This window comes from Rhinoderma darwinii, chromosome 3, assembly GCF_050947455.1.
Source record: "Rhinoderma darwinii isolate aRhiDar2 chromosome 3, aRhiDar2.hap1, whole genome shotgun sequence".
Taxonomy (NCBI): domain Eukaryota; kingdom Metazoa; phylum Chordata; class Amphibia; order Anura; family Rhinodermatidae; genus Rhinoderma; species Rhinoderma darwinii.
The window spans coordinates 12,055,995-12,081,515 of record NC_134689.1 but is presented as its reverse complement, the minus strand read 5'-3'; the positions used below and the strand labels follow the sequence as shown (position 1 = coordinate 12,081,515).

Below are 25,521 nucleotides of genomic sequence, written 5' to 3'. Positions count from 1 at the left end.
TAGTTCCACCACAACAGTGACAGCCACAGTCCCCCTTTAACAGTGATTGCCAAAGTGTCCAAATAACAGTATTCGTCACACTGCATCCAAAGCAGTGAATGCCAAAGTTGCCCCAAAGCAATTAGCATGCCCCTAACAGTTAAAGCCATGGTACCCTGACAACAGTGCCAGCCATAAAGCTCTCCTCGTCATAATATCCGTTCCAAAGAGCCCCCAGAATAGCATGCCCAGTAATTACACACCTGCTCTGCATTTCCACGCTGACAAGTAGTAGAAGAGAAGAGGCTCGGAGATAAGTGCTGACTGTAATATCTGTATGTTGACGCAATCATGGCCAAAATATATATTAGACTGAAGTTTTAGATGGGTAAGTCAACCGATACCCTCCCAGGAAAGTTATCCAGATCCAAAACATAGGTTATATCGATATATCGGAGAGAAGCAAGAGACACAGAGACACTGCTTGTATACTCAAATATCCTTGTCCGGTTTATTGCCAAAATGTCACCACAATAATATCTTTCAAAAAGGGTGTAGACTTGATTTCAGCCAAGCATTTACAATGTGACATGACTCTGGTCCAGCCAATAGCATACAATGAGAATATTTCATATTGAGCCAATCACAATTCTCATGAAATACTTACATCAGGCTAGCACCAGCAATTTGAACAAAACCATTTTTCAAGCAAGAATACAATGTTATCTCTTGCCCGGTTCCCTCTCATGAAAGATCTTTTACAAGTTACAAATACAAGGTCATAACATAACATTTCTTGCAACGGAGACTCAGATAAGAGACAGAGAATTCTGTCTCTGTTTGGCTTTTTCCGGAAAATCAATGTATCGGAGTACGGGCCCATAGACTTTCTATTGAGTCCGTACTCCGATACATCGGCTTTCCAGAAAAAGCCGAACAGACACGAAGTGGCTGAGCGCTCACACAAGCGCTTCTCTGGCTTCTTTGAGCGATTGGTGGGGGTCTCAGTGCTCGGACCTCCACCAATCAAAACTTCTGACATGTCACTATGATATGTCAGAAGTTTGTCAAATGTTTAGCTACACTTTAACGGTGTGGGGTCCGGGTGTCAGATCCGCACCGATGATATACACCGATCAGTTGTTAAGTAGTGGACAACCCCTTTAAACAATCCTAGCATAATTATATTTTGTCTTGGGGTACAGCCACACGGAGCGGCCCTGACACGATCGCAAAGCGGCCAACAACCACCCTGGCACTATGTAGGCGCGACTGTCAAATACCTTGTTAAGGGGTATTCCAGTTACATGCTCATGCGCACTGCCGCTACATTCATTCTTTACGGGAGCGCCGGAGATAGCAAAGTGCAGTATTCGGCTTTTTCCATAGAGAATGAAGGGGGTAACTTGTTGTAACTTGCAAAATCGCGCGGCCATAAAGGGTGTATTAATTCATGGTTGCGGCAACTAACGGGCCATTTGACAGCCGCACCAAACATGGTGCCGGCGTGGTTGTCAGCCGCGTCGCGACCGTGTCAGAGCCGCTCCGTGTGGCCCTACCCTTAAAGGAACAAATGACTTCTTAACCATAAAATGGAAACTTTTAGCATACAAGATGGAGTCATACTTACAAAAATGGAATCAATAAAGGTATTTTAATCACTTTCACACTGTAATATCTGTATTATGTTATCACATCTAGTATATAGCACTAGCACCCGATTACATTTTAGAAAGTCGGGTCCAGCAGAAATGAGATATTGCTCCACGCATGTATTTCTTAATTTTATTTAAAGATTGTCCCTCTTAACCACAAGTTCCGCATTTCGTTAGTGCGAGGCATTATGGAAAAGTTTTCTCATTCTGCATTATCTGTGACATCGTTTACCGTTATAAGGAGTCCGGTTTAATTCCATTGATTTGGCACAAACCTCTACTTCAATTGGATGTGCATGGAGGAGGGTCTGCGTGAGTCAGCCGGGATCCTGCAGCTCTTGTGACTTTTGTATGAACCCCATTATATTGTGTCGAATTTCCTCTGTTGGTAGAAAGCGTATAATAGAGCTGTAGCTTTCCATCACCCGGGGTAAAGGATTCAATGTGGCGACCCCGACCCCACTTACACATACACCTGACCCTGAAAGAGATCGTGCCTTCATGGGAGTCAGCCGGAAGTAATGCCCTAAAACACGGGCCGATGATCAGGCAAAGGAGTATTCATATGATCGCCTGAACCCGATCATTGTGTAAAGAGGACAACGATCAGCTGATGAACGAGCAAACGCTCCTTCATCGGCTGATCGGTTCATTTGTGCAGCCAATACAATGGTCACTAGTCGGCAGCACATCTCCCTGTGTAAAATAATTAAAAAAAAATCTGTATTCTTTTGCCCGACGATCCAGCGCTGACGCTCCGGTGGTTCTCCCAATATTTTTTTACATGCAGCCAGCATGTGCCCACTATAGCCATAAGACACCTTAGTGGTGATGTGTCATATTCCTGGCATCATGGTGCCCATCCCTGAGTGTTCATGCTAGTGATACAGTACTGGACCACTGAGTCCTCTAATTGGCTGCAGCAGTCACATGCTGGCCGTATGTATTCAAACACCGGGAGCAGTGGCGTAGTTATAGGGGTTGGAATGGTCGCAGTTGCCCCCGTTGCCACACAGTGCTGACCGCGTTGGTCCCAAATGTATCTGAATCTTCAAGACGCAGATACAGTTGAATTCAATGCTGGAACAAGGAGCTGACGTCTCCTTGCTCCAGCATTCACTGTGCCGTGAGCCATGAGCGGCTCGGCGCAGACAGGCGCGATGTCGAGACGTCATCGCACCGGTCTGCGCCAGGTCACTCATAGCACAGTCATCGTGGGAAATGGGATAGGTAAGTAATTATTTTATAATTTTTCTTTTAGGCACATATGGAGGCATTATACTTGGTATGGGAGGGGGGCTGATATGGTGGAAGCTATAGGAGTGTTATACTGTATGGCTGGCATTATACTGTATGGGGCAGCTATGGGGGGCATTATACTGTGCGGGAGCATTATACTGTATGGGGCATTATACTGTATGGGGCAGCTATGGGGGGCATTATACTGTGCGGGAGCATTATACTGTATGGGGCAGCTATGGGGGGCATTATACTGTGCGGGAGGCATTATACTGTATGGGGCATTATACTGTATGGGGCAGCTGTAGGGGCATTATACTGTATGGGGCAGCTGTAGGGGCATTATACTGTATGGGGCATTATACGGTATGAAAGGCATTATACTGTATGGGGCATTATACTGTATGAGAGACATTATACTGTATGGGGCATTATACTGTATGGGCGGCATTATACTGTATGGGGCATTATACTGTATGGGGCAGCTCTGGGTGGCATTATACTATGGGGGCAGCTATGGGGGGCAATTTTACTGTGGGGGCATTATGCTGTGTAGAGGGCAGTTATAGGGGGCATTATGCTGTGTAGAGGGCAGTTATGGAGGCAATATGCTGTGTGGGGGAAGCTATGGGGAGCATTATACTTTGGGGCCTTCTCCTGAGAAGATTATTTTGTATGGCCAGGGAAGCAGAGAAGTTCCTGTAATGCAAAACTACTCTCAATATTTTGGTGAAGCCTGGAGGTCACAGATGTAGTGAGACCAACGTTATTTCTGGCATGGTGGGTGCAAATTGCTCCACTGGCGCATTCACGATTGAACATCGCCAGGCAGCAGAGTCGCATAGGATAAAAGGTATTTTAAGGTCAAGTTTCTGGGGTGCCCAGAATTATATGCGCATTTTGTCTTATGCCCGTCCCTTCCTCATGTCAGGGGTGCTCTGATTATGTTACTATTAGGGGATCGCTGTCAGCATTAGGTTTTTATAGAAGGGTTTTTGTATGGACTTTGTCGGCACTGTCTTTCCTCCCGGCCTCCCCAAAGCCAGAACTTTTTTATTTTCCCGTCGATATATAGACGTATGAGGGCTCGTTTTTTTGTGGGACGAGTTGTAGTTTTTCATGGCGCCATTTATTGTATTATATAACTGGAAAAAACTTGTGGGGTGGAATGGGAAAAAACTGTGATTCCTCCATTGTGTTTTGGGTTTTGTTTTTACGTCGTTCAACGTGTGGTAAAAACGGCATGTTAACTTTATTCTCAGGGTCAATATGATCACGGTGATATCAAATTTATATTGGTTTTTTTAAATATTTTACTACGTTTACAAAGAAAAAAATATGCTACTTTAAGCGCTGTGCTCGGGGAAGCCCTTGAGGTCACTGTCCATATATCCAGACTCCCCGGCCGATGATCTGGCCAGGGATTCCGCTCCTAGAGGAAACCACTGTGGTCACTTGCCAGAGTCGGCAACGGGGATTCTGCTCAGGGATTAGCCACTGACATTACTGTCTATATATGGACAGTGACATCAGGGCTTCCCTCGTCTGCCCTGGCTGGGGATTTTGCTCCTGGAGGGAGTCCCAATGGCGCTATCTACAGGGGGGGGGGGTAGCGCTATATACAGGGTGGTAGCGCTTTCTTCAAGGGTGGTGTGGCACTATCAACATGTACACTGTGGTACTATCTACAAGGGCTCTGGCACTAGGAGCAGCTTTAGGGGGCATTATACTGTATGGGGGTGTTAAAGTAATTCTAAGAGTTAATCTGGACAACGGTTCTCCAGATGTTGTTTTTAAGGAGGGGGGGGAGGAGTTAGTTATCGTTTCGCAAGAATTTGATGGATTGAATATACAGACTGGGGGGGGGGTAAAAAGAGGAAGAAAAACATTTGTTCTTAGAATTGTACTAAAGGTGAAGGATTGATTGTCTCCAACTGTTATGTTACTGTATGTTAGCCAAAATACTGTCTTGTATGATATTTATTGTCTTATGGTATTGCATGAATATAGAATGAGTATAAATAAACTATAGGGGTATTAAGCTGAATGGGGGCAGCTATTGGGCATTATACTGTATGGGGCAGCTATGGGACATTATGCTGTGTGGGGGAATTTGTTTGGGCACTATACTGTATTGGGGCATCTGTATGGGCAATATACTGTATTGGGGCATCTGTATGGGCATTATACTGTATCGGTGCATCTATGGGGGCTACACACTCTGCATTGGTTGTCCTTTTTTGTGATACTTGAAAGTTGGGAGGTATGAATTAACTTGTTGAAAAAGGCGGAGTACGGCCCGAAACGCGTCATTGAAAAAGAAAGAAAGAAAGATTAGATTGCATGCTACATTTGTGCGTGCCGGGATTTAGTTTGTTGTAGGGTCAGGAGACCATCGTTTGCAAAATACATTGTACATAGTAATCGCCTTATCTTCTCATTACAGAAGGGTGTGGAGGGCGCAGTCGAGCCCCACTGTTTACAAGTCATTTTTGGGTTTTCAGCAAAATTTTCTTTAAACACAGCAAAAAAGTTTGATATTGAAGTTAAAATAAAGTATGGAACAATCAGACAAAATGGTGAGTGAGTTCATTTCTTTTACAGGGGAAAGTGGGAAAGGTTTTTTTTTTTAACTTTTTTAGCTGAAGTGCTCACATGAGTGCTTCGGCTGCTTCGTTCTAGCGATCGGTGGGTGTCTCAGTGCTCGGACCCCCACCAATACAAACTTCTGACATGTCACTACGACATGTCAGAAGTTTGTCGAACGTTTAACTATACTTTAACGACCGCCGCGAAAAGGCGTATTGGCAATCATTAAGGGGTTAATTACAGTGACAGATTGAGGTAGTTGATAATGAAAAAAAATCACACAAAGTCACTTCTAAATAATAATAATAATATAATAATTATAATAATAATAATAATAATAATGGGAAATCTTCAACCAGTTATTCCCACATTGGACGCTAGGGGGAGCATTTAGCAGCAAAATCTGCGTCAGAGCATAGTAAAACTACAATTCCCAGAAGCCATTTGAATTAAGGGATCGTCTACAAACTGACACTTATTTTATGGAAATTGTTCACATTTTGTATTATAGGGCATAAGGGTGACTGTTAACTGCTACTGAAGGATACTGAATATATACGGGGTAACATTCAAAGGTAACGCATGAGAGTGAGCGCGTAGCCGAGGACGGTGTTACACTTTGTAGCTGTGTGAGGTCTTTGTACACGGTCCCTGACTCTGGAACTGACTGTTTTGTGGTAACTATGAGCTGCAGCCGGGTAGACCCTCTGCTAGACAGGTGAGAGGGTCCTGGGGGGTCACACAGGGTGGGGGACGACGACTTGTACGTGATGTCACCAGGAGGATATTAGTACTGACATATGACAATGAGGGATGCTGGTGGGGGAGGGGTGTGTTTACAAGAACCCGTGCAGTGATCTCTGACATTGGTTCTCCTGTTTGGTATAAATAAAGTTTATTGAAACAACCAGTTTGTAATATATATGGTACCTGGGAGCAGAATTTGGGGTCCCTGGCTGTGTAGCGGCAGTTATCTTGAATCTCTGCCCTCCCCACCCCAGGATGTATTCGCTCCGCTAGTCAGTCTGAGCTCATCTTGTGGAGTGCCCCTTTAAATATCGCCGGCTCACGAACAACAGGTCATCGACAATAGTTGGCCTATGTTGCGCTACGGGAACAGCGCCACCCTTGTCCATGGGCTGTGTCTGGTATTGCACTTCAACCTCAAAAAATGCACGCGGTTGATCGTTTTTCCTATTTCCAAGTACAGGTGAAGCGCGTGTTTTTTGCGCGCTTTACTTGCACGTGCCAATTAGCAGTAAACCAGGTACGTTTTTTGCAGCACGGTTCTGGGCTGCTCGATAATAACCGCAGTACAAGTTCTATATGTGAATGTACATTTAACAAACTCGGCTCTGCTACATCTAAAGATAAATACAGTAACATAAGGGTTATCTCTGGGAAACTCAACGCAGGACTGCGGTCTCCACGGGCCGCAGGGCATCAAGTACATAGGGGTGGAGGGCCGGAGCCTGTCTGGATAAGAAGCGCTATAGGCCGGACTGCCGGGAACATGTGACCCTCAGCCCCCTTACCTCTGAATAGTGCTAAGGTGAATCGCAGCGAGACTCCAATGGCAGCCGCGGGTCGTAAAATCAATCCGCTTGTCTGTAAGATGATGCACGGTTCGGGTGGCCGTGGACTGCCAAACTGCCCCTATTATATTCCCCTGTTCTATTACTTTTCTTTTTTCTTTTTTTGTCCTGCAACTTCAATGGAGCCAAAATGTGTCATCTTGAAAGAGCCCAACTTGCTGTCAGTGAATAGAGCCATCACGAGGCATACAGACCTAATACTTTTTTGCCACAATTCACTGCCAGAATGATGAAAGTTGCAGAATTTTTCATTATACAGTGACTAGAAAACCCCTTTAAATCCAGGGGCAAACCGGTGGCCCAATAATAGTAACTCCGGCGCCAGGTTTACCAGGAAGCTATTGTAAGGCCGGGTTCACACAGTTTAGATTTCAGGCGTTATTAACTTTTTACAGGGAGAATTCAGCCCCACTGAAACCCAAATCTTAGTACATCTACGCCCCGTCCTGTTCTCACCGAGAGTGCCCCAAAACTACCTAGAAATTACAAATTTTGGCGTCCCTTTTTGGCTTCGGCACTGTTGGCAGGTGTGCTGCGGAGCTGTATTCATTATTCTGCATGTGTTTTGTGTTGGCAGGTGTGCTGCGGAGCTGTATTCATTATTCTGCATGTGTTTTGTCTTGGCGGGTGTGCTGCGGAGCTTTATTCATTATTCTGCATGTGCTTTGTGTTGGCAGGTGTGCTGCGGAGCTGTATTCATTATTCTGCATGTGTTTTGTCTTGGCGGGTGTGCTGCGGAGCTTTATTCATTATTCTGCATGTGCTTTGTGTTGGCAGGTGTGCTGCGGAGCTGTATTCATTATTCTGCATGTGTTTTGTGTTGGCAGGTGTGCTGCGGAGCTGTATTCATTATTCTGCATGTGTTTTGTGTTGGCAGGTGTGCTGCGGAGCTGTATTCATTATTCTGCATGTGTTTTGTGTTGGCAGGTGCCTTGTTTGTCTATCAAAAAACCTCTCCATACACGAGTCCGATCTGGAGCCTCTTCCTCCACATCTTAAGGACAGGCTGATAAGACTTCTGTGTGTCCAGGGGCTCCTCACAGACTCCAACATCGGACGGGTAAGGAAATCAGATGTCATTTCTAACAGAATCCCTGTCAATTTAAAGGGGAACTCCACCATTGATCAAATACTTTCCTTTACTGATCTTGTTCTGACTGTCATTTTCTTCTCCATTCACATCTAAAGTAAAAATTCTTGCTGCTCCTTACGTCATTTATCTACTGTACAGTCCCATCCATCAGGACCCTCACGTGCTCGGTTTTGTCCTCATGGTTCAGAAAAACATGTCTGTCAGTCTCATCTGTCTACACCACCCTGTACCCTGAATACCCCCCCACTACACCTCCTTGTACCCTGAATACCCCCCACTACACCTCCCTGTACCCTGAATACCCCCCACTACACCACCCTGTACCCTGAATACCCCCCACTACACCTCTCTGTACCCTGAATACCCCCCCACTACACCTCCTTGTACCCTGAATACCCCCCACTACACCTCCCTGTACCCTGAATACCCCCCACTACACCACCCTGTACCCTGAATACCCCCCACTACACCACCCTGTACCCTGGATACCCCCCACTACACCACCCTGTACCCTGAATACCCCCCACTACACCTCTCTGTACCCTGAATACCCCCCACTACACCTCTCTGTACCCTGAATACCCCCCACTACACCTCCCTGTACCCTGATTACCCCCCCACTACACCTCCCTGTACCCTGATTACCCCCCCACTACACCACCCTGTACCCTGAATACCCCCCACTACACCACCCTGTACCCTGAATACCCCCCACTACACCTCCCTGTACCCTGAGTACCCCCCACTACACCTCTCTGTACCCTGAATACCCCCTCACTACACCTCCCTGTACCCTGAATACCCCCTCACTACACCTCCCTGTACCCCGAATACCCCCCACTACACCACCCTGTACCCCGAATACCCCCCACTACACCACCCTGTACCCTGAATACCCCCCACTACACCACCCTGTACCCTGAATACCCCCCACTACACCACCCTGTACCCTGAATACCCCCCACTACACCTCCCTGTACCCTGAATACCCCCCACTACACCTCCCTGTACCCTGATTACCCCCCACTACACCTCTTAGCCATGCAGGAATACTACGGCGCATGCGTTGGAGCTACTACGGTGCAAGTGCAGTAGCTCAGAAAGATAGCACTGCCCATGTATGCCAGTAATGACGTGGTGTACATTGGGGCAGTTCCATTACTGTGGGAAAGACATTTAACCAATGTACGTGATGTCACAGTCACGAAGAAGATAAGGCGGGCGAATCGCGTGACAAAACCGGGGACCTAGGCTCCGAGGCAAAACTCAAAATATAAGTCCGTTCAAAGGTCATTTACAATCCAGGCAAGACCGTTGCTGTGTTAGGCCTAGTGCGGACCATGAGCGGTAATATCTCTCTGAATCCTCGTGTCATGCTCCGCCCCCTCAGGACCTGCACTAGGAATAGCACAGTGTACTTTTTACCTAGAGTTCTCCTTTAAAGCGCTATTCCTATCTGATACACTGATGACTTATCCACACGATATACAATAAATGTCAAACGTTTACAGTCCTATCCTGATCTGCCAAAGACGTCTCAGATGGGAACACCCCAGAGGTTTTACTGCGGCCCGTGGGAGCGGCACAATCTGAGAACGTGGCCCTCGGACCAAAAGAGGTGGTGATCTCCACTAAATCTACTGCCATGTTGTGCTGAGATGATGACTCTTCCCCAGATCCTGCATCCATCTGTGAAAAAACTCGACCTCCGTGACTGTGACGTGTCCGACAACGCTCTGAGGCTGATATCCTGCTGCCGGCAACTGAAGAAAATAAACCTCAACTCGAGCAAAGGAGAGGAGAGAACCTCGGTCACTTCTGAAGGTAAAAGTCCGAACGCCCGTCATGTGATCAAAACCTTTATCCAGGTCTTAGAGAGTTTCTCTAGATATTTCGTATTGACGGCCTCTCCTTAGGATGGGTCATCAATGTAAAATTCCCGGAGAACCTTTTAAGGCCCATTTAGACGGCCAATAGTCGGCCCCAACGAGTGTTCTTACAAACGCTCGTTCCCGATTGGGAGAAGAAGTGAGACATGAGATCATCCTGTAATCGTTCCGGATTATTGGATGCCAGATTAAAGGAATTTTATGTTCTTTTACTTTACAAACATGAGAGAACTTCATCCAGTTAATGATTGAATGGGGTCAGGGACACGCACCTATTGTCTCCCATTCCTTACCAAAGACTCCTAAACTGGCCAAACACATTTAATAACTGTGCCCTCATTCGGCTGACCGTTATTTTCCCTGCCCCCCCCATAAACATGGGGTATTGAATGTTTGTCAATGGGGAGATGGGGATAAGCAGCTGCCAGACACCTTTTGGCAGACTCTTATCTCCCTTGGAGATGTTAAACCTGCCCAACCCTTCTATCCCCTGACTTCTGCCGTCAGGGGAGCCGGGGGCCCCCCATACTCATTAGATCGTCGTCCTATTCCGCCACCTGGCTGATGTCCCATTTCTGCTTGGAACTGGCCAAGGTGCTGGTAGTAAGAAAGCTACAAAGGTCTTAGAAGGCGGAGCCTGACACAGGGATTTTTTTTGGTGCTCTTTGAACAATTGTGTCATGCTCCACCCCCGGCACTGCATTACACAGTGTATATGTTAATCCTGGAGTGTTCCTTAAAAAAATATTTTATTTTTATTTTTTTTAGTTCTATCAGACATAGGGCTTATTCACACGACCGTAGTATACGTCACACGGACGCATGTATTTCAATGGGGCCGTTCACACGGCCGTTGTTTTAACGGACAGTGTGAAGGGTCCGTTGAAATATAGGACATTTCTTATTTTCTTCCGTTTTCACGGATCCCTCAATAGACTCAAGTCTATGAAGGATCCGTGAAAACGGGTCACGCACGGGTGCAACTCGGACGTGAAAAACACCCCGACCTCAGATGTCCAGGTTCACTGACAACCATTCTACCCCTCCACCTCTTTTGAGAAATATGTAGCTGAGCTGAACATGTATGTGACCAGGGACCGTGTCCGCTCATGGCCAAGCAGGACCGATATGGAGGCCCGCTGCATTTGTGGGAGGCCGTTTGGGAAGGCAGTGTTGTCATAGTCCCCGGCATGTTCCCACAGACAGATTCACAGGGGGAGTTTTCTGTAAAAAAAAATCCCAGTCCTTGAGACAATACAAACAAACAACCTCCCCTTGTTGGAAGTTTCCAGTCTGGCCTTCATTTCTTTTAACTTTTTTTAACATTCCTCTTTGCTTTTTTTTTAACCGCTTAATGACTAGCTAAATTTTGACGTCTTTGGCTTTTTTTTTTTTTTTGAATACCGGTCCTGATTTATGCTAAATAACCCGTTAAATGAATCCTACCCATTATTACGGACATGTAGACACTAATATGTGTAGGTTTTTTGGTTTTATGTAATGTAGGGGCAATAAAATATATTTTATACTAAATAAAAAAATTTTTTTTTTTTGTGGAAACTTGTATAACTTTATAACTTTATTTACAACTTTATTTTATACATAATGTATTCGCATACTCCTGTATACTAATACGTTATACTGTGTCACTATGACATCACATGTGCTCTAACAGCAGGCAAACTGAACAGACAGCCCTGGGGTCCTTCCTAGGTCCCCCGGGCTGACTTTAGAGGGTTCCCTCCAGTCTCCGATCGCGTCACCAGATTTCCGGTGACGCGATCAAAGAGGGGAGTCTCCTTTGATCATGCCGCGGTCACAGATCGCGGCGATCAAAGGGTTAAACATCTGTTATTGGAGTTACCTCTGATCCCAGCTGTATTCAGGAGACGGCTCTTAGTATAGGAGATGTTAGTAACAGCTCATAGGATCGCTCATAAGCCTTTTCTACAGTGATGCCAAAAGATAATGGCCATTTGGAACTGGGTTCAACTGTTTTCCTGCAGCTGCCACTAGGGGGAGCTTACTACATACAGATTTATACAGTTCCCAATGAGTTCAATAGAAGCTGTATAAGTTCATATGCAGTGAGCTCCCCCTAGTGGTGGCTTTATGTTGTTGTTTACTTCTCCTTTCCTTCCAGGAATCACAGCGGTCGCCCAGTCCTGTCCATACCTCCATGAGGTCACTCTTAAAAAATGTCGCAATCTGACTGACGCCGGAGTCCTCGCTCTCTCGCTGAATTGTCCTCTACTGCAGATTGTTAATTTGAGCGGCTGCTTAGGAGTCGGTGATGTGTCCCTGCGGGCTCTGGGCCAGAACTGTCCTCTGCTGCACAGCGTGGACTTGTCTGCTACAATGGTAAGAGCTACGTAGACCTATTTGTTTTGTCACTGGCTATAGACGTAAAAGAAGCGACTATTATCATGTCACTATTGTTCCCCGCAGGTGACTGATGACGGTGTCATTGCTCTTGTGTCTGGCAAATGTTCACAGAACTTGAAGGTATAGTCACACGTTACCAGTGGCGTCTTAATTCCACGACCTTTATGTCCGTAGGTGCATTATAAAGCCTTTTTTTTTTATTTGCTTCCCTATATGTGATATAATAGTTGCAGAATCTCCGGTCTTGAATCTGCACAATGGACGGGGTATGTGAAAAAGTAAAGCTTTAAATGGGTTGTCTGAAAGTGGAAAAATAGGTCTGCCCAGGAAAAGCGCCACTCCTGATCATAGGCTGTGTCTGGTATTACAGCTTAGACACATTCAACTGAATGGCGCTGAGCTTCAATACCAGACACAACCAATGGACAAGTCTGGCGCTGTTTCTGGAAGAAAAAGAAACCAGACCTTTTTTTCCTATCTCAGACTCATTTAGCTATAATATAGGGAATTACATTATGAGGGATTCCCTATTAAAATTTTATTATCAAGAGTCGTACAGGTCAGAAGCATTCAAATAGTGTCCAACCAAGGCATGTCCCTGCAGGCGCCGCCATCAGAATACTGGTGTCATTGGGCTTCTCCTTAGAGAGAACAATTCACAGAAATTCAGTACACTATACACAGCACCTCTGTCCTATATATGGAACCTGCAGGGTGGAGAAACTGTTTTTTTATTTTTTATTATTTCTGATGAAGGTTAGTCGTTGTATAATGAAAAGTTCTGCAAATTTCTATTATATTTTGTATTTCATGTTGACACCATTTCAAGATCTCTGCTTGCTGACCGTGAATGGAACCATTCTGGTTTCTATCCAGTGGCTAAAAGTCAGCCCCCGATCATGTCTTACTGATACACTGTAACAAACCGTGAACCTGTATCGGAGCTCCCTCTTGTATCGAGCCACGTACCCGTGTCAGGTTGATAATGTGCCATTATTTGGGCCCCCCCCCCCCAAGCAGATTTTGCAGGCTTAGACGTTCAGTACGGCTCGGCTTCTTTTCCTACCCCAAGACCGCAGAAATGTACATGCGCACACCTCATCCTAAATAAACCGTGCAGTACTAGTCATAGCCTCTAAATCTGCTTTACGGGACCCCATTACGTCCTGTATTGAGGTATAAAGTCACAGCCTTCCGTTATTTCCTGCAGGAAATTCACATCGACCGCTGCATGCACGTGACGGATGACGCGGTGGAGGCCATTCTTACTTGCTGCCCCAATATCCACATTCTGCTCTTCCACGGATGCCCCCAAATCACAGGTCAGCCGATATTACAAACGTCCTATTGTGAAGGTGAACCGACTGAGTGTTAACCCCTCTCCGCACAACGCCATAACGGCACGGGTTCAGGAGCTGTGCCCGCGACATCAGCAGAGTTATCACCCATACCGGCCATATAATCTTTTAGATGCCAGTCAATTGCAGAGTCCCCTTATTTTCATGCCATTATGGTTATGACTTGGATGTCTAGTTGGTGATACTATCGTTCTCTTATTCCCCCTCATGAGCGGCACACGACATTAATACAGCAGAAGACCGCAGTGAATGTTCCAATATTCCTTTAGTCCCCTCCATGTAGTACATATTTTTAAAGGGGGTTTTCCCACGAGGGACATTTATGATGTATCCACAGGATGTCATATAGATGCGGGTCCCACCTCTATCTCTAGAACGAGGCCACCTAAACCCCGTTCTACCTCTGTGTGGGCTGATTTCCGACTATGAAGGTGAAAACAGCTTAGCTTGCTGAGCTGCGCTGTTTCCGTGACTCCCGACCATAGTTTCCTTGTGGCTACAGAAAGTTTTCACTTCTCCCTTCCCACTGCAAGTTAAACAATGAAGAAGCCACAGAATACAGGATCCCCCTCCACATGGGAAAAAAGGGAAGGGGCTTCACCTCCCCTGAGGAATCTGTAGACACGAGGAAACGTGTTGGGAGAGATATAACAAACCGCAGAGGAGTGATCCCATTGAAATCTCTAAATCCAAAATCAGAAAAAAAATTAAAATCCAAACGGGTAGGAGGGTAAGCAGCACCCCGAAAAAAAAAAAAAAGCTCCATTCATATATGTACCTCATGTTGGGAACCAAATGAACATTTAAACACATGTACTACATGGAGAGGAATATTGGAACATGCACTGCGGTCTTCTGCTGTATTAATGTCGCGCGCCGCTCATGAGATCAATCATTGTGAGGGGGAATAAGAGAACGATCGTATCACCGACCAGACATCTAAGTCATAACCACAATGGCATGAAAACAAAGGGGGTTTTACACAAGGGAACGATCAGCAGATGAATCCCCTCGATCATCTGCTGGTCGTATCGTTTTAAAAAGTGAAATATTATCGTTGTCGGCAGTTCATCTCCCTGTATAGAGGGGAGACGCGCTGCCGACATGATGATAATGTACGAGGACGAGCGATCGGAGTAACGGCCGCTCGTCCCCATACATAGCTCCGCATGACCGGAGCAAACGAGCGCCGATCAACCATGTCTCCCTTGATCGGCGCTCACTGTACCGGCTGCTTATCGGCCGGGGTAACAGGACCTTAAGGGAACACTGCGATTGATGCAAAACCAATATTTGTATGTTTTGTCCATTTATATTGTTTTTAAGTAATTTTTCTACAGTAAAAGTTATGTTTTAAGAAACCCCGCAGACCTATTCCAGTGATTATCTATCAAACCCTGTGGAGGACGATCATTATAAACCCTGTAGTGAGGATGAATCACTCATATACTACATTTCCAGTAGGGATAACAGAGGAACAGCACAACACAGTTCTTAGAAAAGTTGCTCCAACATTGTTAAGGGGAATACAAGTAATTACTAGAACATACCGGTCAGGAGAAAAGAGTTTAAAAGGGGTTGTATTCAATTACAAAAAAACATAACTGGTTCCTTCCAGAAACAGCGCCACTCTTGTCCATAGGCTGTGACTGGTATTGCAGTCACCTGAGTTGAGCTGAGCTCAAAATCTGACGTAGGCCATTGGTTGAAACCTGTAGCTGTTTCCGTACAGGCAGCTACAGGGTTAATCCTATAATATAGAAAAATTCAATGATTATCTCGCCTGCAAATATGAAGGGCAGACAATGGGGGAAAATGAGAGATTAGAAAGTACAGACTGTGATGTCCGCAGCTGCCGGATTGCGGGATCAAGGACAAAGGAGAGGAGATCGTCCCTTCTGTTGAGATTAGAGTTTAACCCCCTGAGTGCTGAAATAAGAGGGAAATTAATCCTTAAAGGGGTATTCCCACCATACACATTTATGGCATATTCACCGAATACTCCATCAATGTCTGATAGGTGGCGCCCCACCTCAGGAAGCCCTATTTGTCAGAGGACGGGGGTCACCGCAGGGGGGGGGTGTATGGTCGGCCGCAGCTTCCCTTAACTGTTTTTGCCACAGGCAGCCGCGGCCGGCCATACATTCCCCATTCTCTCGATAGGTTGGTGAGGAGCGCCCCCCACCCCCATCAGATCAGTCATATAGTTCTATTCAGCTGGGATAACTGGATGACCGCCAACACGGCTGCAATTACAACTCCCACAGGGAGCGTCACTCAGCTTTCCCAGACTACTGAATGGCAAGCATGACTATTTCTTCAACAATATGGAAGCCGTCTATGTATCACTCCATAGTTATGAGGATTTGACGGTAGAACTGGCAGATTTAGTTTAGGGAAAGCTGAGAAACACAGAAACAAAATATAAGCAATTTTTATGGGCCGAACGTGGCAGAAAACATGAAACGCGTCGGCGTCGTGCAAAACTTTCTTAATTCTCTCTGCTTTATCGTTTCCAGATCGCTCGGCAGTCGCCCTAGAACAGCTATTGGGATCGAAAAAGCTGAAGCAGGTCACATGGACTGTATAACGAGCGTCAGCTCCGGGGGCCGCACACACAAGCACTCTCCAGTTGTATTGTGTTCCACGTCTGTCCTGTATACTGTATATGTGACGCCGCTCATAGATATATAAGGTTGATGGTGGATTTTCATTAGTTTCGGGCATCCGCTCCCCCTCCATAGAGATTCATGCACATTAATGATAATGGTGGTGATGTGTGTGGACAGTCTGAGTGGTCACTTCTTATATCCATGTTCCCTTTATAGGTGTATATACCGGACCATACGGGGCCCTGGGGAAGAGGGGGTTCAGCCCTGGTTGGTCCCGTCTATTTACTATTGGATGGCAAGACCCAGTGCAGGACTTTCCTCTCCATTGCATTGCGGGTTGGAAAATTGGTGAGGATGTTGAGGGGGAAACAAAAATAAGGGTATGTTCACACGAGGGCGTCCGTAACGGCTGAAATTACGGGGATGTTTCAGCCTGAAAACATCCCCGTAATTTCAGCCGTAACGGCATGTGCAGGCGCTTGAACGCCGCGTCCATTACGGACGTAATTGGCGCTGCTATTCATTGGAGTCAATGAATAACGGCTCCAATTACGGCCAAAGAAGTGACAGGTCAATTCTTTGACGCGGGCGTCTATTTACGCGCCGTCATTTGACAGCGGCGCGTAAATTACGCCTCGTGTGAACAGACAAACGTCTGCCCATTGCTTTCAATGGGCAGATGTTTGTCAGCGCTATTGAGGCGCTATATTCGGACGTAATTCGGGGCAAAAACGCCCGATTTACGTCCGTAATTAGTGCGTGTGAACATACCCTTAGGCTCATCGGTCTTGGGTGGCAAAACCAAGCACCATAACGGGAAGCCCATTTTGATCTTTGCCCCCTCTCTTCTGTGTCCGCTATTGGTTCCTTTAATCCAGTAGGTGAAGACTTAGAAACAGTTCCAGGTTATCAGATAAGTAAAGAAAAATAATCCACAATCCGATCCTCGTTACAGGCTGCAGCCCAGGTATACAGTTTGCTTTTAGCATTTGGGTAACTTTACTCGCGGGACTCCAAATTTTAGGCACTGGAAGCGAGCGTTGCACTATTTGATAAGGCTCTGTTCACATCACGCTAGGGCTATACTTCGGAGGTATATATTGGGAGTATTCCCTGACGTATACCTTCGACGTTTGCCAGTGTATAGCACACACTGACGTATATCAGCCATAATGGTAAAATAAAAGTATAGCGCACGTTGGACCTGATCGCTAAAACAAAGCAAATAAAACGCTCATGTCTGTTTTTCCGAAAATGAATGTATCAGAGTACAGGCTCCATGGAAAGACTATGAGCCCGTACTCCGATACATTTATTTCCGGAGAAAGCCGAACAAACCCGAAGCGGCTGAGCGATCACACAAGATTTAGCTGCATTGTTTTAGCGATCGGTCGGGGTCTCAATGCTCGGACCCCCACCAAACCAAACTTCTGACATGTCACTATGACACGTCAGAAGTTTGTTAAACATTTAGCTACACTTTAAAGTCAATTTCCCCCTTTTAACACTAGGTCAATTTTAGATCCCACATTTTGTGCTGATTCATTTCTTTTCTTTCCAGAGGGCCGAGCTCTTTTTTTTCCTGATACGGAGCTCCAAAACCCCTGTATAGCCAAAGTGATAAATTACAACATTCTGGCTATATGCAGCTACCACTAGGGGGAGCTAACTGCATACTGCTTTACTATTGAGCTCAATGTATAATCTGTATGCAGTGAGCTCCCCCTAGTGGTGGCTGCAGGCTGATCTAAATTTCTATTCGCAAATGATGGAAATTCTTTCGTTCAAAGGATTAGCAGAATTTGCGAAGTTGGTAAAATAAGGACAATCTTACCCTGACAGTCTTATATGTCCACCTCCCTCCTGTTCTAGTGCATGTGTAATAATGGGAGGAGTTTGAGGAAAGGGGAGGGGTATATTTGCTCTTTATTGCAATTCGTTGCACAGGCTTTAGAAAAATTATATTAGAAAAATTGCACTTTTTGGTATTTTCTTGTAACTCTGCTGGTTTTGTATCGTTGTATGTTCTGCCAATAAAAGGTTCACTCAGCGTGCTCAGTTTTACATCCATTACATATAGGATTACCCTTCATCCCAGTATTATGTAGAAATCTTGGGGTATACTTTATGAATAAGAAATACATGGGGAGATTTATCAAAAGTAATGTAAAGGCAAAGTGAAGTAGTTTCCCATAACAACCAATCAGAATCCACCTCTCATTTACCAAAGCCGAAAGAGTCTGAGTCTAAGAAGTCAGGAAGGCGGAGCTCACTTTTTCTGGCCCGACTAAACACCTTTGGGAGGGATATAGTTCCGTCCACTAGTATCGCTTCCATAGGGCACCTCTTATACATCAGTGATGGTTTCCTTTAAATAATTTCAAGACTATCATCTGCGTGCCAGTCATGAAAATCCCGGTTCGTATCTCCACACCACACTGGCGGTCAGCCCGTAGTTTTCTTGCTTACTCGATTCCGGTAATGAATATTCGGCCACTTTCCGCAGCTGTTTCTGTATGGGGTGCCCCAGAAAATGCCCTCTCCCTGGGTCTCCGATAAGTACTGTGGTCCCATGCCGGTCCATACAACGTCTGAGCCACCGGTGGAGAGAATCGGCCAGCCGCTCGTCATAAAACATGTCACCCAGTACTATCAGATCCCAGAATCCCGCGTCTTCCCCCACTATATTCTCTGGGTAAAAGGGCAAATGATTCATTCCATTTAGTTGGCAATTCAGACCAAATGCTGCACCTGCAACTGGAGAGATGAGAGATTTACATAAAAATGGGAAAAATTACCAAAAACAAAACGCGTATTATTATTTGAGCCCTGTATGGTGGTGTTTATGGACTTTCTAGAACGATTATATGGACACTTTACGGCACTATTTGGGAAATTTTATATCAGGACTGTTTATGTATTGTATGGCGATATTATATATGCGCTGGATTATTTGGGTCCTGAATCTTATGGCTGAAATATTTAGGCTCTGTTCCGTGAACAAAGACTTAAAGGGGTTATGTGGGGGACCAAAAATTATCCGTGTAGTCCCTGCAGTATGCGAGTACACTCGCTAATATACATTCCAGTCACCTTCGCGCTGATGACGATACGGTCATGTGACCGGGCCCGCTGTACGCTATACACAAGCAGTAGTAATATAGTGAGTACATAGAGTACAGCGGGATCGGTCACATGACAAAGAGCCGTATCGTCATCAAAGAAGATATATGCCAATACAACAGTTAAAAAATTAAAATGAAAAATCCCACTATGGGATTAAAAAAAAGTTAAATTAATTTTAAAAAAAAGTAATGTTAAATAAAAAAAAAATTAAAAAAAAATACACAAATTTGTTAAAATGAATAAACTTTTTAAAATATAAGTCCCAAAACATGAAATAATATAGACATATTTGGTATCGCCACGACCGTAACAACCTGTACAACAAATGTATACCATTATTTATCATGATCGGTGTAAAAAAATAAATAAACTGCTGCGGAACTGCTTTTTTTTTTTTCCTGCCTTTTCGCCAAAAATAAAAATGTATATAAATTAAACGATAATGTATTTGTACGAAAAAATGGCGCCTACATAAAGTACAACTCGTCCCGCAAAAGACAAAATCTCATACAACTACGTCGTACAAAAAAATAAAAATTTGATGAGCGTCGAGAGCAAAGAGGGAAATATACAAAAATTGTTCTGGCCTCAAGGCCAAAATTGGCCGTGTCCTGAAGGGGTTAAGAACTCTTATGTGAGAATCGTATGGACCGATTGTGTGTTAAAGGGGTATTCCTACTTCAGACATTTATGGCATTTCCACAGGCTAGTCAGACAGATGGGGGTCCCAGCTCTGGAATCCGCTCCTATCTCCAGAAAGAGGTCGCACATCCCGCCTTGCGAGGCCGCCGCTGCATCGGGGCAGAGAATGAATGGAAATCCCCCACACAGATTTTATGCCAGCGCGCCACTAAATACCACTCACCTGGGTCAATATCATTGGCTAGAACGTAAGAGGCTCCTCCCATCTCAGCAGCAATGGATACGGCCCCACAACCACTTCCGAGATCTAGAACGCGCCTGCGTCTTGCGACGTCCGGATTATCCAAGAGATACCTACAAACACACGGTAACAAAAGTAAAAAAACCTTTACTGAAAATAATTTATAATACAACCTAATATGTTCATACCTCTAAACCCTCACGGTTTTTGTGGGATTGTCCCACAAAGTGGGTGGAGTTTATGTAAATTTCCATAGAAAGTGGGCGTCGGTACGAATGGGAATGTTGGGAGGTACGATAAATTCCAAAATCTGCAGGACTGCGACCTGAGCGCATTATCCTGTCGTTTTCATCACATTTTTATAGTCTTAAAGCAAAACGGTCCTTGTTGCCCACATCAACCAATCACAGTGCAGCTTTCGTTTTTCAAAAGCACTTTGAGAAATGAAGGCTTCGTTGTGATTGGCTGCTATAGGCAACAAAGACAGTTTTGCTGAGAGCCAGTCTTCATGAACCTCCATTTTGCTAATAAATTAGTCAGTTGGGCCTCATTTATTAAAACTGTCTAATAGTAGAACTGTCTTTGTTGTCCATAGCAACCAATCAGAGCTCAGCTTTCATTTTTCCAGAGCAGTTTATGAAGTGAAAGCTGAGATCTGATTGGTTGCTATGGACAGCAAAGACAATTTTACTGTTAGGGGATGTTCACACGGCGCTGAAAAAAAAAAAAGACGACGTGTTAGGCGATGTTCACAACTGCATCGGAGCGTTCCGTTGTTCTGCCCAGAGGAGCAGAGCAAGGGAATAACAAACAACGGTTCAGTTGCGCAACGGACATGGCCGGCGGAACCCATTGACTTTAATGGGTTCCGTCGGTTCTCCATCGGGGTGTCCGTGATTTTACCAGAGACAATAGCGCAGCACCCTAACTGATCCTCCAACGCAGATGTGAACAAGGCCTAAACGTGTCAAATATGCCTAGACATGACCCTTTTTTTCTCATTTAAACAGGCTCGCGTAAAAAATTGTGTTCTATGTACTAACCACGCGTTTTTCCTTTGATGTCAATGGGAAGCTTAATCAAGCGTGTTTAAATGCGTATTCCGCACCAAATACACTGTGTGAACAGGGCCTTAGATCGTTTTGATAAGAGGCCCAAACAGTTTGCAGCAATTTGACTCCGTGACTGGTGCGCCGGATTTATCTCAGCAGAGCCGTCAGTGCAGATTGCTTCCGTACGCTGGAGTCCTCTGCAATGCCTGGTCCTGATTTAGGGGCACTGCAAATGCTGCCACATGGGGCCGCTGAGCTTGGTGCTGATATAGTGGCACTGTGACTGGCACCATATGGGGGCTATAGGCATGTTCTGAAACAGTTCGTCCAAATTTATATATCACTTAAAGGGGTTGTCCATTTTAGAAAACCCATTTTCACACTCAATTGGGGGAATTCTTAGTTAATAGAGGGGGGTCCTCTGTTCAGGATCCTCATCTCTCACTTTGGAGGCTCTTTCCGGTCCTGCATTACACAAACGACAAACATTTTTATAAATGGACACTGTGTAATGCTTAATTTCCCCTGTGGTGGCGCTGCAGGGAAATTGAACACTTCCTGCCAGGTTTCCCTACAGATCACAGCTGATCGCTGGGGGTCCCAGCAGGAGGACACATCGTCATCTACTTATTGTCAAGGGACCCTTCTAAGAAGTAGGGATTGTCCAAAGCGGAGGATCCCTTTAAGCAAGGGGCTACAAGAAGTCCTGTTTCGTCTTAACTACACCTCTTCCTGACTATAAAGGCGGACATACACATTAGACAATCCTCGGCCAAACCCGCTGATTTAGGCACGACCGGTCAACCAACTAATGTGTATTAGGCTTCGTTCACATCTGCGTTCGGAGTCTCCTTCATATTTGCTGGAAGAACGCAGCGCTATTGTTAATGTCACAACGACGGACACAACTGAACTCAATCAAAGTCAATGGGGCCTGTCAGACCATGTTTGACGGACCTGGCACTCCGTCAATTTCGTTGTTCTTCTCCTATGACTGAGCCGAACAAAGGAATTCACCAACGCAGATGTGAACAGAGCCGCTACATTCACACGAACGTAGCCCACCTCGGACATCAAAAACTGCCGATTCCAAGTCCGAGGTGGGCCCGTGCGGGCCGCGATGTCACAGATCCCCCACAGACTACAGTCTATGGAGGGATGCGTGACATAAATTAGGACATGTCCTATTTTTTAATGGAGAGTTCACATGGTCCGCTGAAACAACGGTCGTGTGAACGGCCCCATTGATATGCATGGGTCCGTTTGACGGGCGTTGTTTTAACGGCCGTCACACAGACGAGATTCATGTTCGTGTGAATGAGCCCTTAAATGTTCGCCCGACGTTTGTTCGACAGATGTCCTGGAAAAAAAAGGATCGGGCATGCTGAATTTTAACATCCCGAACCTTTGTTCCCACTGGAGATAAGCCGCCGGCACCGCCATTCACTTCCTTCACACCCGCCACTTTTATGGGGGGCTGTTTTTGTGTATGTAAGTGAACCCCTCCCTCATGACAAAATCCTTCATATGATTGTTCACTATATATATATATATATATATATATTACAGCACAAAGACTACAGTATGTCATTCGCCATGCGGCCACAAGAGGGCATCACTATATAGTAGTAGGGCTCCTACTGCGCTTTTATCTAGCCAGCCTTTACCCTCCAGTACAGTACAGAGCATGAGTAATAATGTGGAAATACTAATTGCAACAATAATTAACTATCAAAATAATGCGTTTTAAAATGTGTCCGATGAATCAATTGCAAATAGCTATTGTGTCATTCTACAATACGGCCACAGGAGGGCGCGCTCCCATCACTAAACATTCAGCCATATGTTTTTCTGCGTTCTTACCTGGCCAGCGCCTGTCCTCCCGGCCAGTATATAGCCCAGTAGGGATCTCCATAGGGCCAGTGCTCGGGTCGGAGGTGCCAGTATTTACAACGTGGGGTAAGCAGGAGCAATTTAATCTGCGGTGTCAGGTGCTCCGTTACCACCTCCGTGTTGTGCAGTATGAAGCTCTGCAGGTAGGTGGCGCTGGTGTGCTGGGCGGCGCGGTATAAGCATTTCACTGTGTAGGGTCGAGGCAAAGATCTGCGCAGCAGCAGCATGGTTACCGTAAAGGGGTAGTGACGTACGAGTCACGTGATACAGAGAGGTCATGTGGGTCATATAGTCACTGTGTACATATATTACTTATCCTGTACTGATCCTGAGTTACATCCTGTATTATACTCCAGAGCTGCACTCACTATTCTGCTGGTGGAGTCACTGTGTACATATATTACTTATCCTGTACTGATCCTGAGTTACATCCTGTATTATACTCCAGAGCTGCACTCACTATTCTGCTGGTGGAGTCACTGTGTACATATATTACTTATCCTGTACTGATCCTGAGTTACATCCTGTATTATACTCCAGAGCTGCACTCACTATTCTGCTGGTGGAGTCACTGTATACATACATGACATTACTTATCCTGTACTGATCCTGAGTTACATCCTGTATTATACTCCAGAGCTGCACTCACTATTCTGCTAGCGGAGTCACTGTGTACATACATTACATTACTTATCCAGTACTGATCCTGAGTTACATCCTGTATTATACTCCAGAGCTGCACTCACTATTCTGCTGGTGGGCTCACTGTGTACATACATTACATTACTTATCCTGTACTGATCCTGAGTTACATCCTGTATTATACTCCAGAGCTGCACTCACTATTCTGCTGGTGGAGTCACTGTGTACATACATTACATTACTTATCCTGTACTGATCCGGAGTTATGTCCTGTATTATACTCCAGAGCTGCACTCACTATTCTGCTGGTGGAGTCACTGTGTACATACATTACATTACTTATCCTGTACTGATCCGGAGTTACATCCTGTATTATACTCCAGAGCTGCACTCACAATTATGCATGCTTCAGACTAAAAATCTCCCAGCCTTACCTGCTTGTTCAGTGTCTGCATAGTGTCAGGGTATGTTCACGTGGGCTATTTTCAGCCGTTTTCGGGCCGTAAACGGCTAAAAATGCGGGGGGGGGGGGCTGAACGCCTCCAAACATCTGCCTATAGATTCAATGGGAAAAACGGCGTTCCTTTGCCACGGGGCGTTTTTTTACACGGCCGTTTTTTAAAAACGGCCGCTTAAAAAAACACTTCGTACAAAGAAGTGCATGTCACTTCTTGAGCCGTTTTTCATTGACACAATAGAAAAACCGCTCCGAAAACGGCCGTAAAAAAGCGCCGCAAAAAACGCAAGTTGCTGAAAATCAGAAGTTGTTTTCCCTTGAAAACAGCTCCGTATTTTCAGCCATTTTCTGTTAAGCGTGTGAACATGGCCTTATAGTTACAAACAGCGCGTTCAGTCATCTGATGTAAGAAAAACGAACTGGCCGCGGCTTATTTCCCTCTTCCTATTGAATACACATTACTGCCTGGCCCAGTGGAGTGTTCATGTGTATGGGGGGTAGGGAGGAATAACTGTCGGACACACAAGTGTTAATTGGATTTATATATAATTGACCCCAGGGTGTCTATGAGATTGGGAGTCCTTTGGGTGCCATATCACAACTCTGTACAACTCAGAACTTGTACGGACCTGTAATCTGGTGATCAGTGGTGTAACTATAGGGGTCGCAGCGGTCACAATTGCGACCGGGCCCCGAAGCCAGGGGGGCCTGCAGCGCCCGCACCACATCAATGAAAAGTTAGTATAGTAACTGGGGCCTATGTCATACCTCCCAACCGTCCCGGATCAGGCGGGACAGTCCCGGTTTCTCACCGCTGTCCCGCCGTCTGCAAAATGTCCCGCTGGGCGCTGCATCGAAACAGCTGATCGCTGCTGACAGGCGCCCTGCATGCCAGACGTCTGCAGCAGCGATCAGAAGAAGGCAGGAGTCTTGCGGCGGTGTTCTGACTGGGATCGATGCCTGCCCGGGAGTGGACCAGTCCAGTCACCTGACCTGTCATCTGACCTCACCGGTGTGAGGTTTGTGTTTTTTTACAGGTACTACGTAGGATTCAAGGACTACTTCGATGACGGC

The 25,521-nt window shown here is 45.6% G+C and overlaps 2 protein-coding genes across 2 annotated transcripts; one reads left to right on the top strand and one right to left on the bottom strand.

The window, feature by feature from the left end:
- Positions 1–6,077: 6,077 nt before the first annotated feature.
- On the top strand, positions 6,078–18,448 carry AMN1 (antagonist of mitotic exit network 1 homolog). Its single transcript, XM_075855914.1, has 7 exons — positions 6,078–6,180; positions 7,985–8,117; positions 9,827–9,974; positions 12,183–12,400; positions 12,488–12,544; positions 13,635–13,746; positions 16,302–18,448. Exons 1-7 carry the CDS (start codon positions 6,146–6,148, stop codon positions 16,370–16,372), a joined length of 774 nt encoding a protein of 257 aa, XP_075712029.1. The 5' UTR covers positions 6,078–6,145; the 3' UTR covers positions 16,373–18,448.
- On the bottom strand, positions 18,202–23,575 carry ETFBKMT (electron transfer flavoprotein subunit beta lysine methyltransferase). The gene is made up of 3 exons (XM_075855915.1): positions 23,319–23,575; positions 20,386–20,516; positions 18,202–19,151 (listed from the first exon to the last, which is right to left on the bottom strand). Exons 1-3 carry the CDS (start codon positions 23,573–23,575, stop codon positions 18,799–18,801), a joined length of 741 nt encoding a protein of 246 aa, XP_075712030.1. The 3' UTR covers positions 18,202–18,798.
- Between the last annotated feature and the right edge of the window lie 1,946 nt (positions 23,576–25,521).

Bases quoted from the DNA above. Each gene is read 5' to 3' on its own strand.
- AMN1 (XM_075855914.1), top strand. From the start codon at position 6,146: ATGAGCTGCAGCCGGGTAGACCCTCTGCTAGACAG. The intron at 12,401-12,487 runs GTAAGAGCTACG...TGTTCCCCGCAG, and splicing joins TGGACTTGTCTGCTACAATG to GTGACTGATGACGGTGTCAT. The intron at 12,545-13,634 runs GTATAGTCACAC...TATTTCCTGCAG, and splicing joins AATGTTCACAGAACTTGAAG to GAAATTCACATCGACCGCTG.
- ETFBKMT (XM_075855915.1), bottom strand. From the start codon at position 23,575: ATGCTGCTGCTGCGCAGATCTTTGCCTCGACCCTACACAGTGAAATGC. The intron at 20,517-23,318 runs GTAAGAACGCAG...GTGTGTTTGTAG, and splicing joins GGAGGACAGGCGCTGGCCAG to GTATCTCTTGGATAATCCGG. The intron at 19,152-20,385 runs GTGAGTGGTATT...TCATCTCTCCAG, and splicing joins AGCCAATGATATTGACCCAG to TTGCAGGTGCAGCATTTGGT.